At 36.8% G+C, this 14,749-nt stretch overlaps 1 protein-coding gene across 3 annotated transcripts in view; it reads right to left on the reverse strand.

The window, feature by feature from the left end:
* Positions 1-14,749, reverse strand: part of LOC149303174 (neurexin-1-like) — a 619,545-nt gene that overhangs the window by 64,932 nt on the left and 539,864 nt on the right. For all 3 annotated transcript variants that reach the window (XM_089481601.1, XM_089481603.1, XM_089481600.1), the window contains one exon: positions 179-350. In XM_089481601.1, the coding sequence (XP_089337727.1) occupies positions 179-350 (172 nt within the window). The remainder of the gene's footprint in view (positions 1-178; positions 351-14,749) is intronic.

Consider the following 14,749-nt stretch of genomic DNA (forward strand, 5'->3'; position numbering starts at 1 on the left):
GCAAGGAATGCCACAAGTCATGCTTAACATTTCTAAACAATATTGGCGACTGCAAATTTCTCTTAATTAATTTATTGTTTGTAATGCTTATTTTTTTTTATTTATGCATCTAAAGAACTGTATACTGTATTTGGCTAAAAAAAAAGGTTTTATGCAAATCACATAGTAACATTTTTACCTGCAGGAAAACGCTCGATGACCGGCCAGTTGTCCACTTGTAAGGTGGCATTACCCCCACTTCTTGTGAACCGCACTACATGGTACTTTCCATCATTAATAATGGCATTAACTTCTTCAATTGAAATGTCATCTGTTCCAACATTAAATTTGACTCCAATTTTTCCTTGATGCTGAAAAGCAAAGAAACGGTAGTGATAATTAGGATTTGTTTTACGCAGAATATAAAATTCATAGAACTGCCTCTCTGCTTTCTTGGTTTTATTTTCAAGGAGAAAGCGCTTGACATTTCAGTAAGTCTGAGACATCTCATACTTAGATAACTGATATTTATGCAGTTGCAGAAACAACAAAATCCTGTCTTGCATGTGCGCTCTTATAAAGGTACCAGGACTTGTTAGCGCTGACCCTCCTCACTTCCTCTTCTGCTTCTTATAGAAGGAACGAGCATGTGATGGAGATAAGAGGGCAAGGGTAACCAGACACAGGGGCCTGGGAAACCCCAAAGAGAATGGAAATGTTAATGACATTTTAATTCTCTTCTGCTATACATACCACTCATTTCTAATCTATGACAAGTACATAAGTATAACCAACCACTTTAGCATTAGAGATGGATTAAAAATATGTGGAGCATCACAGATGTTATACTAATATAATAATCTATGTTCACACACAATCATAGCGCCTCAATCAGGTGCGCCATGCTAGCATAGCGTAGGATTGGTTCCCAAATGCAGGGGTAAAAGGTGCTGCAATCAGAGTGAGAATCCAAAGGAAAATCAGCAGGTAGTTGGGCAAGCACAGTATTTGGGACAAAGAGCGAGGACAAAGTCAGGTCACCACAGCCAGACGTCAAGGTAGCCGTAGGATCACAGAACCAAGTAAAGAAGCCTAGGGTCAGTACACAAATAAATCAGAATAGGGAGTAATAAAAGGTGAAGTATTAGGAAGAAAACCAGGAACAACTAAGCAACTTCATAGAGAGTTGCTGGAGGCATTATATTTTGGTGCCAGCGGTGACATCATCTTTAGCCCCCTCACCCCTGATCAATTGACGCCGACAAAACAGTGGTGTGCCACACTTCGGATCAGCCAGGAGAAGCCGCGCCTCCCCCGGTGGCCGACGTAGGATCAGCTGAGGAAAGCTGTGCCTTTTGTTCTACGGAGCTCGGGTACTTCATGAAGCCACCCCCGAGAAGAGGGATAGCCTTCCTTGGGAAGTTTCCATGTATGCACACACACTTGTAGATCTGTACAAAAGTGTATCTCCTAATGTTTTCTTCTATGTAATTTATAACGTTTATTATCATAAATCACAATCTAGTCAGTTGGTAATGCAATCAACTGATAAGGATCTTCAAGTATTTTGAACATGGGTCATAACATGGATTTGAGGACCTTTATTATAAGCTGAAACGTAGTGATGACAATTGTCTGGTCATTTAAAAATGCAATAATCAGTATTTCTTTTCACGTAGAATTTGGGAAGATTCGTGATGCTGTTCATCTACAGTTAGCCTGTAAATCTATATTTGTGTTTCTCATTAATAGTATTAGCTGCATATATGAAGAATCCGTAACATTCTAAACCACGAGCCCGAAAAGCATATCATCTAAAAAGACCAAAAAAAAGGACAATCTTTTCTTGTGTTTCAACACAAGACATTAGAAATCAAAAAGATATTTGCGACTGATGTATATAAATAACATTTAAGAAAAAGGGAAAAGGGATATCATGATTTGAACATATTTTTGTGATTTCTGTTCATAATAATGGAATAAAAAGCTCAGTATGTATTCTATCCCAAGTCAACGGCGCAACATTACAATAATTTTCTAATTCCATCAGCTGAAAGAAGAACACATACTGAGTTTTATTTTCAAGCCCCTTGTGCAGAGTCTCACTCTACAAGCAGACAATACGAAGCTTCCGAAAGATGTTTGGAAAGGACTTTAGTCACCCGAGGCGCATCCACAGTATATGCTAAAGGATGCTTGCAATGAAATATACATATTGTAATGATGCAGTTCAGCTTGCTCACTAATAGATACAGATCACATTAGCTATCTTGGCTTCCATATAGCCTGAAGGGCAAAATGTAATGTACGCTAGAATTAAGAAACTATTGAAAAATATTCTCACTCTGCAAAATTATTACATTTAAATATGTCTCTTATACCAAAAATACTTATAGGCGTTTGTTTCTTTTCAAACTATTTTAGGAAAATATTCATCTTACTAAATTTAACATTCAGACCTCCATTATATTCTGTAAATACAGGAGAGTGATTAAATATTCTGGTAATATTTCATGTCCACATTTAAGTTAATTTTGAATGGACGCCGATGCATTTTATTGCATACAAATTGGCACAGGCATTCTTTAGTTATTGGATTTAAAAAATCAGACTTCTATCTCATTTAACTCAAGTGGTTTCTGTTGAAGACAAGGTACATTCGTCAGTATACTTTTTGCACATGCTCAATAAATCTCCCATTCTAGTCAATTGGAATACCGGCAGTCAGTTACTTGTTTGCTATCAGAACACTGATGTTTTACCAGAATGAACGCCAATGGCTTCTGCTACTCCAGCTGATTTTATTGGGACTCATCTCTCATTGACTTAAATGGGAAAGCTATTGAGCATGAGCGAGAGGGAAAGTGAGAGAAACATCATTAACAGAATAAGTCAAAACAATGGACGTACTGGGTGGTAGTAGCAACAGCACTGGGCCACAGTCATGCTGGAATAGAAAAGGGGCTTCCCCAAACTGTTCCCACCAAGTTAAAATCATAGCATTGTCTAAAATGTCTTGGTATGTCTCATTCAGCAAGACATTGTGGACAATGCTATGTTTCCAGCTTTGTGGTTACAGTTTGGGGAAGGCCCCATTGCTATTCCAGTATGACTGTACCCCAGTGCACAAAGCAAGGTCCATAAAAACATGTTTGGATGAGTTTGGTGTGGACCCTGCAGAGAGCCCTGATGTCAACCCCATCGGACACCTTTGGGATGAGCTGGAGATTGCAAGCCAGACCTCGTGTCCAGCGCCAGACCTAACAAACGCTCTACTGGATGAATGGGCAAAACTCCCACAGAAACACTATTTCCCATCTTGTGGAAACGGTTCCCGGAAGAGTGGAAGCTGTAATAGCTGCAAAAGGGGACCAACTACATATTAATATGTAAGTGTTTAGAATGTAAAGTCACCAAAGTTCCTGTTGGTGTAATGGACAGGTGTCCTAAAACTTTTGTTCATATAGTACACATCTCATTTAAATTAGGAACTAACTGCAGATCAGTTTATTTAAGTTTAACAAGTAGGGCTTTAGGGAATTGAAAAATGCCCTAAAAGAGGAAAAGAAAGATTACTGTACTGAAATGGCATATTTATAGGAGGCAAAGAAACATAAGTATCAGAGGTTATTTCCTTCAAAATCAATATTGCTAAAAGGCTGTCCATATGCTTGTGGTGTACGTGCCAACTCAAATCTATCATCATTACCGTAGACTTCAATTACAATATGCACAAACTAAAAACCTTGATCACAAGTGCTAGTTCTTTTGATCAGTGTGTATGACACATAGCATGTCTTTTACTAATTGCTACCATCCCACACACCAGAGAAAAAAACATTTAAAACATTTTAATTTCTCTATGTATTACAGAGAAAAAAAGGCTACATATCAATATCTTGCAATATCACACAAGGCAGCTGGAAAACACTTTATTCTCTATGGTTATTATGAAAAGTTAGTTGGCTTGAAAATAGTGCACTGCATGGTTTTTATGGTTTTTAACCACATTTAACACGTAACGGTAGGACAAACCGAACAAATTATGCTGTTCCAATAAAGTGATCCCAATGGAATATGCTGATCAGACAAATAATTCAAACTTAATTCACCCCAAAAGAATCCCAGTAAACCTGAACAGCATACTTCTGTAACCTGCAGTGATTCCAGGACTATTGTATGCACTGCGTCTTTTAGACAGTTCACTTATATAATTTAGTACATGGATCTAAGATTTCTGACATATTTTCTTGATATCACTTCTTAAAAAGTTATAATTATAAAATGGGCCATCTGGGAAGGATAACGCCATTCTCCAAATATAACCCTACATTTCACTTATATGACACTCTTTTCATTTGCATATCTTTATTGACTAGTGGTGGTAAGTGAAAGGCTAATGCTTATATCTTTGGTTGGCACGTATGGCGGTGACATAGCGAGGCCATCAGGATATGATGTCATATCTGGGTGAGCACAGGGGAGTATGAATAGAGTCATCTACACAAGTAAGCAGATATATCTGCTAATTTCTGTTCTCTACCATCGGTAGAAGAAACCCTCATTGTAAAATAAAGTTGTTTAGGCATCAGGTTTAGTAGCATAAGGCTATCTGTTCAGTACTACAGGCAATATATTCTCATCACCACATGGTCATGTAATCAAATGTCTTCTTCAATGTCTTCTCCAGGAGATCATCTTTGTACAATTATTATTTTATTTATCCAGGGCCACCTTCAAACACAATGAAGCCCAGCACAAGCTTCCTCCGTGTCCGCCCCCCAGCCTTAATATACCTTATTGGTTGTCCCACTAATTCTTTCATACTCTGATATGTGATTTATCATATGTTACCTTAATTCTAAGGTAGTAATTGAATTCAACAATTCAAGACACAAGAGTAAAATGTTTGCCCTATTTCTATCAAACAGAATTCCAAACTGGGACAAAGAGGTTATGTTTCTGTAGTAAATCTGGAGTAATATAATGGTCAGTGCTGAATCACTTAGTCCTGATGATATCCCATGAGGTGAGAGGCCCTAATTAAAATAATGTATTAGTTTGAGGAAAATCAGGTCAATGTGCCTTCAATCTATTGTTCCAAGATATGCACAGATTTTAACATTTAACTCTTTCCATTTTAAAGAAGTTGAAGTGAGATAAGAACTGTAACCTCCTCAAACCTTAGTATACCACCATGGGGTATTTGATAAAGGGACAGCTGAAGTTTTGGAACGTTTAGTTATTCCACATCTTGTATAAATACAATGGATTCTGAAAGGTTTATCATACTTACAACTTTTTGCTAAGAGTTATACAGAATTATCCATTTCGTACAGTTACATACCTCACAACTTACTTGTATTTTGCAGAACAGTCAGAATTTTTGGCACTGTAAGTAATGGTTTTGTGAGCAGCGAGATCACAGGCTGTTTAGGGAGATTGCCCAGAGCCATAAATACCATACGCTTAAGGAATTATAAGAGTGCAAGTGCCATACTAAGCCATCAGGGACCTTAGCTAAGACAGGGATTTAAGAAAATGGTACCAGTTTATGATTAGATAGAGCTTGGGGTTTGTGTAGCTACTGGGTGATGGTACAGATCCATCTGATCTAAAGCAGGAAGGCACGGCAGCGGTTCATGGAATCTTCAACCAGCACGACTACCGTCTTGAAATAGCTGTTTAGACTTGCTCCATGTCCTGAACCAAACAGGTAGCTCTCTACTGGTTTTAGACGCTCTACAACTACCATTATTCAGACTCAACCCTTGTTTATCAAATTCTAAATGGGGATCTTCAGGGTCGTGGTTCAGAAACATTTGTAGTGCTAATTGCTGTTGTTCTCATTTTAAAGTGAAGTACTTTTAAAATATGCCAGAGCATGTGCTGGAGCTCAAATCCCATAGGTGTCCTTTCTAAGTATTCTAAAAAGGTCAAACTGAAGCCCATTTCAGAAACTTGTCAGATTCCAAATGAGAGAATAATCACTTTCAAATTCATAATAACAGATTTAAATTACCCTGGTGTATTTGGGTGTTATTCACCGTTTTGATCAAAAGACACCTTTCTTATGTTTTCTCTTAGATTATTTTCTGTCTGCCTCCAAATATTTATAACTGGTAATAACAAAAAAAAAAATATATATATCCTTTGTATGGCTTCCTCTGAAAAAAATTGCAAAACAAATAATTTCTCCCTTTTCATAGTTGAAATAACTCATAATGACACAAAAACTATTTTATTCCTATTTATTTATGGTTTTTTTTCCTGCCTGTCTATAGAACTTTCAAGAAGATTTCATATACGAAAAGCTCCCATCTACAAAAGATCCCATTTCATGCATGATCATATACCATTAGCATTTCCTAAAACTGCCTGACAATGAACATTATTGTTAAGCTTTTATGCATTACCACTCTGTAATCTTTTTCCACAAAGTATATAACATTGGGACATTTAGAGTTAAATTGCATGAATTAAGTTTCATTTTTGGAGCATGAAAATAACAAATCAACATTGTTTCTAAAAGCCCCGCTCTCAGCCTGTAACCTGTTGGACACATAATAGAAACCTTAAAGGGCATACCCAAAAGAGACATAAACTTGGAGTTAATTTCTTCTGAACAGACCCCCATGCACATGCACAGAAAGCACTCTGCATTCAATTGGGCTTCAAGCAGCCAATCAGTGGCAAGAATCATCAGAAGAGGAGAGCAGCACTAGGGCTGCAGCTTCTATCTGAAAAAATAGCCTTTTAATTAACAATTGCAGCATTTGTGTGATCAATTCATTTTTGTTTTTCGTAAGTATTGACCTATTTATTATTTATTCTTTCTTGTTGTCAGGATGAAAAATGTTATCAGCATCGTCAAATATGTTTGTTACATTTTTAAATGCTTAAAAGACTGCAATACCGTTTTACTTAACATGTGAAATATGAAAAGGGATAATAAAACACTGGTTCACAAGCAGGAAATACAAGCTCTTATTTAATTAAGAAAGATTTTTGAAATACAGGAGGGCATGTTAAGTGGCTAGCAGATGTGAGAAGGATTTTTTTGGCCTGTAGCACAATATCACTCACATTAACAAAGTGCAAATGATTTGCAGAAATGCATAATTAAATTTCTAGCTGAGAATTACAGTATTTACCCCTTCAGCGCTGTAATACCAAACAATGCGATATACAATACTATAGCCTGCAAGAAATTATTGAAAAATAAAATATATTCTATTGAAATTCTCCAACAACTCTTAATGCAGAAAATAAAATTTTAAAAAATAGACAGTTTTCATAATTTATTAAACTACTTCTTCAGCATTATGTAAGAAATATGCATTGGTACTGTTTAGCTTCAAGAATTATTTGTCTGATATATTGCCGATTTAACACCGTTGCCCCCAGAGCCACCTCAAAAATACAAATTTTAATAGACATATGGTGTAGGGCAGTGAACAGCACCAAACTGAATTTCATTATCCACTCAGCACCATTACATCTGTATACAAAATTACATTTTCCTTCCAAATACCCAGTAAGAGGATAACATAGTCACTCAGCATTAGCCATTCTAAGATCAATACAATGAGATCTTTAACCCAGCACAGGACCCTTCATGTGTAACAAGCCTACAACATCTGTCGTTAACCCCGGAAAGCAGGAGATGTGTTATGACTGCCAAACTATAAGCAATGTGAAAATAACAGTTAGTAATCTAAAATTTGGAACCATGGAAAGTAGTGGCTGTATTATAAGAGCATTGAATACTCCTCTAGTGTTCAAAGGGTTAAGAGTATGATTTTCTCTTCTTCTTCTTCTGCTCTTGCATTATGCATTGTTAAAGTAACAATTATTTATCTAAATATGTGAACTGGTAATCAGAAATTTAAATAACCAAGCTGGCACGGGCCGATGGGAAAACTGCAGCGAGAACAAACTAATCTCTAAAAGTTGAAAGTAACGTAGTTGCGTTGCAAAGAAAAGTTTTCTAATGGACTGAACTATTGGTGTATATTAAATATATTGTTTGGGATAATTACCTTTCGAGATGCCCTAGATCTAACCCAGAGCAGCTGTCGTTGCTTCTGTGTGTTGGGATATGGCCATGTCTGGGAACTTTGTTAATGAGCTGACCCTGAGACTATTGAAGTATTAACACTTTAATCGCTGTTTGTGTAGATTCTATGTAGTGACTCGCCAAAAGTGTTAACCAAAAGCTCTAATATGTGTCCTCATAAAAACCTTGACTTCTCATTATTTAAGGACACATTTTATTAAGTCACCTGAATTCAAGCAGGGAAATGAACGATAACATACTGGTAGCAAAAACACCAATTGGGAGTTTTATATACCGTATTTGCTCGATTATAAGACGACCCTGATTATAAGACGACCCCCCAAAATCTGAATAATAATTTATGAAAAAAAGAAAAAGCCTGAATATAAAACGACCCTATAGGAAACAAGTTTTACCAGTAAATGTTAATTCATGTAAACTATGTGAACAATTGTTTGTTAATAAAAGCTACGATTGAGAAAAATATTTTGTTTTTATTTCCTTTTTTTTCAACCATATACCTTATATATATACCCCATATATGCCACTGTGCACCATGATATGCCTTTTAACCCTCTAAATGCCACTGTGCCTCATGACATGCCTTTTGACCCCCTATGTGCCACTCTGCCTCCAGAAATGCCTTAAAAGGGGTTAAAAGGCATATTATGGGACAGAGTGGCATATAGAGGGTTAAAAGGCATTTCTGGCGGCTGAGTGGCATTAAGGGGGTTAAAAGGCATTTCACAGAGCACTCTGCCTCCAGAAATGCCTTATGCCCCCCATTTAACACTCCCTCCCCCTCCCTCCTCCAAACTTACCAGAGCTTCTGAGTCCCCCGGTGCTTAGTCTGGGCAGCGTGAAGAGCTCTAAGCGATTCGCGTAGACAACTTCCGCTCTACGCAAATCGCGTAGAGCTTTACACGCGGCCCGGACTAAGCACCGGGGACTCAGATGCACCGGTAAATTGGGGGGGACATACACAGGAGGATCCAGGTCCCCTGCATCGCTGCAGGGGATCTGGATCTTAGTCTCATAGTCAGACCAATTTGAGGACGACCCCGATTATAAGACAAGGGGTATTTTTTAGAGCATTGTAAGAAAGGAGTCAGCTCCAGATTGTGTGACCCTGAGAATCTGCCACTTCAACCTGCTATACTCAAGTCTCCCCCACCTGATCACAGCACATTTAAACTGATGCAAGCTGAAAGCCAACAGCAAATCAGAAATGTATTCACCTCTCAGATGCTTGTGAGTTATAAATGTTAATTGGTACACTAACTGAATTTCACCTTGCCACTTTTCGATATATAATGAATATATGAGTATGGTGTAGGAGTGGCACCATGAAAGTGCATTTGACTTAAGTTGTGTTAACCTTTAACTCGGTATTTTGGTGATGGTGCGGTATACGTGGATGTGAAGAGAAATTAAATGTTACTGCATTAGGAGAACAGTACTCAAACATTTCTCGTAATTTCCATGCTGAGCAGCAATTATCCCCCCGTGTGACAGTCTGTCTGTAATCATATCTAGGACAAGAAGATAAAGGGCAAAGAAGTGCATTGGAGAGAAGAGTCTGAATTTATAGTTCACGGCTCAGCAATCAGCATTGGTCTGATGAGAATGATTGATTTTTTTGACTGAGTTTACATAGTGACAATAGGGACAATCCTGTTAAACAAGATACCTTGATCACTTTGATTCTTCTGCCGCCCACCACAACAGAACAAAATGTCACTGCATTTATAAAAGGGCACAGACTTCATTGTTACATTAAGTATGATTTCCTTCATTAAATTAAGGATGCTTTCAAACAATTGACCCATGACTTTCTTTTACAAATTGCCACTACTGATAAATATTTTCATCGTATTAAGCTAATTAAAGGTAATCATGGAATTATAGATAATAAAGCTGGTAAACAACAAAGTCAAATTCACTGGACCCTTGCCCCCTCGCCCTAACCCGGAACATACACACTATCACATAAACTTATACTCACACTCCATATAACATATTCGCTCTAACACACATACTTACACATACAATCTCACTGCATACTGTTTATATCCCATGTATTTAACTTCTGTACTAATCCAGCATAGGTAGGAATGGAATGGATGGACTTATCTATTTAATTATGGGGACATGGATGTTTATTAAGACAGGTATCAAAAGCATTATTCAACATAAATGTTAATATTTTGATGTCACAGAATCATATACTTACTTCCTTTTGACAGGAGTAGTTTATTGCTTTGTTATATTTAATAAAAAGTCACTCTGAGCCACTTTATATACCTTATTATCAAAGAACGCTTTCTGTTTACTTGAATCATTGTAAATAAATGAAAAACATTTTTAGAGAGTTCACTACATTCAGTAAGGATGTTATATTATCTTTAAAAACGTTCTTCATCATTTGACTTGATTTGACATTTATAAATGGCAAAAGTTAAAATCTGAACATAAAAAAATAAGACAAAGAAATAACCAAAGAAAAACTTCTCCAATGTCTATACTTGTACGTACAAATTGTTATATTCAGATGAGATGTACGGTAATTTCAGGCTAAGGTGATTTAAGCCCTAAGTCTAGGCCCACAGGTCGATGTGGCTCTATATGCATCCGATCTGTTGCTCCAGCGGTAAATTGGGTGCTGCAATGTGCGGTCGCCAGCTGGATATGCTTGGCCGCATGCTGCGTAAGCATAAATACGTAAGGTGCCTCACATCCAGCTCATGTCATTTGGCAGCTGGCTTTAAAGTGCCAGGGCCGTCTTGTCATCCCTAGTCTGTCCTTGGCCAAGTCTGTTCTAAATAGTCCACCGACTGCAGGGCCAGGAATATAGGAGAATACATGATGGAAAGTAGGAAAGCCTACAATGTATGAACAGGTGCCCATAATGTGTGTACGTGGAAGAGTCTACAGTATAATTGGTAGGGTTATCAGGTGTGTGTAGTGTGTATAGAGTTTGTGGGTATGGTGTGGCAATAGTTGTTAAAGTTCTGCTGAAGTTAGTATGGCCTCAAGTACTGAATCTGACGTCCCACTATAGACACTTGTGGGTTCTGACTACCCGGAGCCTACCCTTGCGGGACGCGGCCAAGACTGCCCACTAACGTCCGTTTAAAAGAGAAATGGGTGGGATTGGAGCATGTGAAGACCCTGTTCCCGCGACCCGGAGTTCTCTGGGCAAACCCAGCTGTATGCGACAGGTGGCTCCACATGTTGGGAGCTTCTACCTCTTTCTTGCTGTCTTGGTAATCCAAAAATTTGATAAAGTCACAGTATTTTAACTGATCCATTGAGGCTGTGGCATCACTTTATACACTGTTATCTAACATCGCCTGATTTGAAAAAGATCAACATCTTGTTAATTATTCAATCTCTGTTATATCCATACACAGTAGCAGTATATAGCGCCCCAAGCTAGACCAGCTTGTTGCAGAAATGGGCCTACTTCTCAACATGGATACTCCAGATGCAGCTCCATAACATCTGTTCTCTCTCCAGCTCTGCACTGAAGGCATGTGTATTAAATACATTTCTCAATTTATTATTGGTTTCCTTATCTTTTCAACGTGTCTTTGTCTATGCAAGTCAGATGAAAAACAGTGCAAGTTATGTAAAACAATAGAAATTATTACATTTAGTATGCACTCTGGAAAAAACAGAAAATGAAATGCATATATTTGCCTTTATTTACTATGAAATGTGTTTACAAGTAGAGTTTTTTTTTATGCTGGCTGACAAGTGTCTCATTCATGTCCTTCATAGAGATTAAGAGGTATTGAGTGAATTTTCATTACAGACAACTATACACACTTACTCTGTTTTTGTTTGACAGAAGTAAACACATTAGTCTCGGAAGTAGGAATTTTACTATATAAGTTGGCTAATACTTTCAGTTTTGCCTAACTTAATATCAACTACTCATTTATTATTGGTGAGTCTTTAAAATGGATTATATTCTAGACTGAAAATCTTGAACTTTCCTCCGCCTCTCTTCTAGACATTTTGATCTTAGGGGAGCAAATATGCTACCATTACATAAAGATTTACTTTTCACATACTAAACAGAAAAAAGGCAAGAAAAAGATAAGCTCTTAATAATGATAATGAATGTATTACACAATGGAACATGTAGCACACAACTGCACACAAAATGGTAACATATCCCATGTCTCTATTTATAATTCTGTGATACTGGATAACATTTTTTTCAATTTTCTCAGCACAATCCTGAAATCCCTTGTTAAGTGAAAGAAGACAGATACATTGCTCTGGGCAGGTGGTATCAAACCCACTCACAGCATGTATGTATGTCAACCAGTCATGGATTTCATGATCGATAAATGTGGCGGAGCAATAGCCGATTTAGAGTTTGTCTCAAAGAAGCCATATGGAAGTTTTGGAAAAAAGAATTATCAAAATAACATTTTGATTAACTCGATTACTAAGAAAATTGTGTTGATGGTTCATTCAAGTGAAGTCGTGTAGTCGACTCAATATAAAACAATTCCAACGTGATAGTAAGGTTACTGTATACGGGATACAAGAAGATGGTGTTAGAGTTGAAAGATGGACTCACAAAGCTTTATTTTTTTATATTTAACAATACTGATTTATGCATTTTTGTCAGTATCCATGATAAAAAACAATGCTATCAATGGCTGGGTTCTGTTAATTCAGTGTATATAGCTTTCGGCAATGGTCTATTTTATGCCATTTTGCTGCCATCAGAAAAGATTTGATGAGTGTGTCTAACCAGCTCACTGAGCCAAATCATATAGCTCCAAGCAGTCATGACAACATATTGATTTCTGTTACCTTTCTCTAGCTGTAAATTTCTTTTAAAACGTGACAAAAATGGTAAAGTTTCATTTGAAAAGGGATCAGATTTGCCCCAAAAATCCCTAGTTGAAATGTAATGTAATATATAATCATTTTCAGGTATCTGTTGGCAGTAACAGGTTCCAGCAGCGTGAGAGCTAATAATCAGAGTAATACAAGCTGCTGATGAAAATGACTCCTGGAATGGAATATGAAGATGTTATTTTTTTGATTGCTCAATGAAAGCTAACTAGCCTTATATATATATATATATATATATATATATATATATATATATATATATATATATATATACATACAAAATTTATATATATATTTATTGCTATGCAATATTGATATAATTAGGCCATTTCAATGCCTGGTTTGCAATACTAATTCATATTAAATAACAAATTTGCTAATAATGTAAAATGTGATTCACACTGTATAAAAGACAAACACAGGGGTTATTTATAAGAAGTGATTATGGCAAAATATGGTGGGATCACCATAGTGAATAACTAATGGTAAGGTATAGCCATCGATCTAGGACTTATTCTGTCAACTAACAATCAATGGAGACTTGGAAAGTTCCCCCACATAGACCAATTGGGTCCGAAAAACAAAATCAACATATACTTAACACGAAACACTACCTAAGCTATACAGTAATTATAACCAATGCCTGCAAGGCCTGTTTGTGCTTCTCGGGGATTGGAATTTTGCATCCCGGACCTAATATCCAGCCAATATATTAAATATTATACCATGATCTGTACTGTCACAATACTAGGCCTAGTTCTGATATCATAACATTTATCCTGATACATCTTTATTAAAACATCCCAGTGTAATCTGGATTTCTTACCAATATTATTTTTATTTGCCAGCTATTTCATAATTAACTTTTGCTCCTGAACCCCAACCCCATAAATGTTATTTCTTCTTTAAAATAATAGTCCACAGCTTTTGTTCCCCCATACACCCTAATGACACAACTCTGGGTATTCTTTTTTTGAATCCTTAAGACACAACTCAACTTTTACCCTAATGCTCTAGTCTTATATCCTGAAAGTAACCTACTCTTAGATTTGGACTTTTAAGCATCACTGCTTAGTTCCACATTGGAGTCTTTTAGCCTTAGGGTGTCTTTTTAGATATATTTCAACTAGACACCATAAATACCACTGAATGCAGAAAGTGATGTTACTAACTTCCCAAAACTGCAAATATCTCAATGTGTTTTTTAATTGTACAGCAAAGTGTCAGTGATTCTGGGTACAGTTTTCAGATGTTGATTTTGTTTTTCTTTTTTTGTTTTTCTCTTTTTCTGGAATATAACATGAAAAGCACTTGTCTGTTTTACCGCCAGGGTACTTTACTCTGAACAAGTGAAATCATAGTGTGCACAGCTCTCCAAAACCACACAGATTTACTCTTCAAGAACACTTTCTACAGAGGTCTCGAAGAAGGTACATTTGAGGCCTGGAGAGCACTATACATGATACATCATGAAGAAAGAACTCTTAGACTGTTCTTCACAAATGTGCAACCATGAATCAATAACTGGGTTTGGATATACAAGATATTTTAACAGCATCAGTCGTAGACTATTACAATAGAAGAGGAACTGATTTTGGAGACAAATATCCAAGAAGCATCCCCTAAGTCTGTTTTGCTGAACAAAAGGGCCGGGGCTACTTACTCATCCCTAGTCCGGCCCTAAACAATAAGTGTGTCATATAACAATTCACACTTACAGAAACAAAACCTGAGGAGGTAACGCCAAATTAGTTAAAACATGTATCAATATCACTTATATCAAATATTTTATTATTTGATAATTATATAAATGTAAGTTATAAATTCACT

The sequence above is a fragment of the Sceloporus occidentalis genome, unplaced genomic scaffold (assembly GCF_023333645.1).
Source record: "Sceloporus occidentalis isolate IW3139 unplaced genomic scaffold, rSceOcc1.0.p SCAF_15, whole genome shotgun sequence".
Lineage (NCBI taxonomy): Eukaryota > Metazoa > Chordata > Lepidosauria > Squamata > Phrynosomatidae > Sceloporus > Sceloporus occidentalis.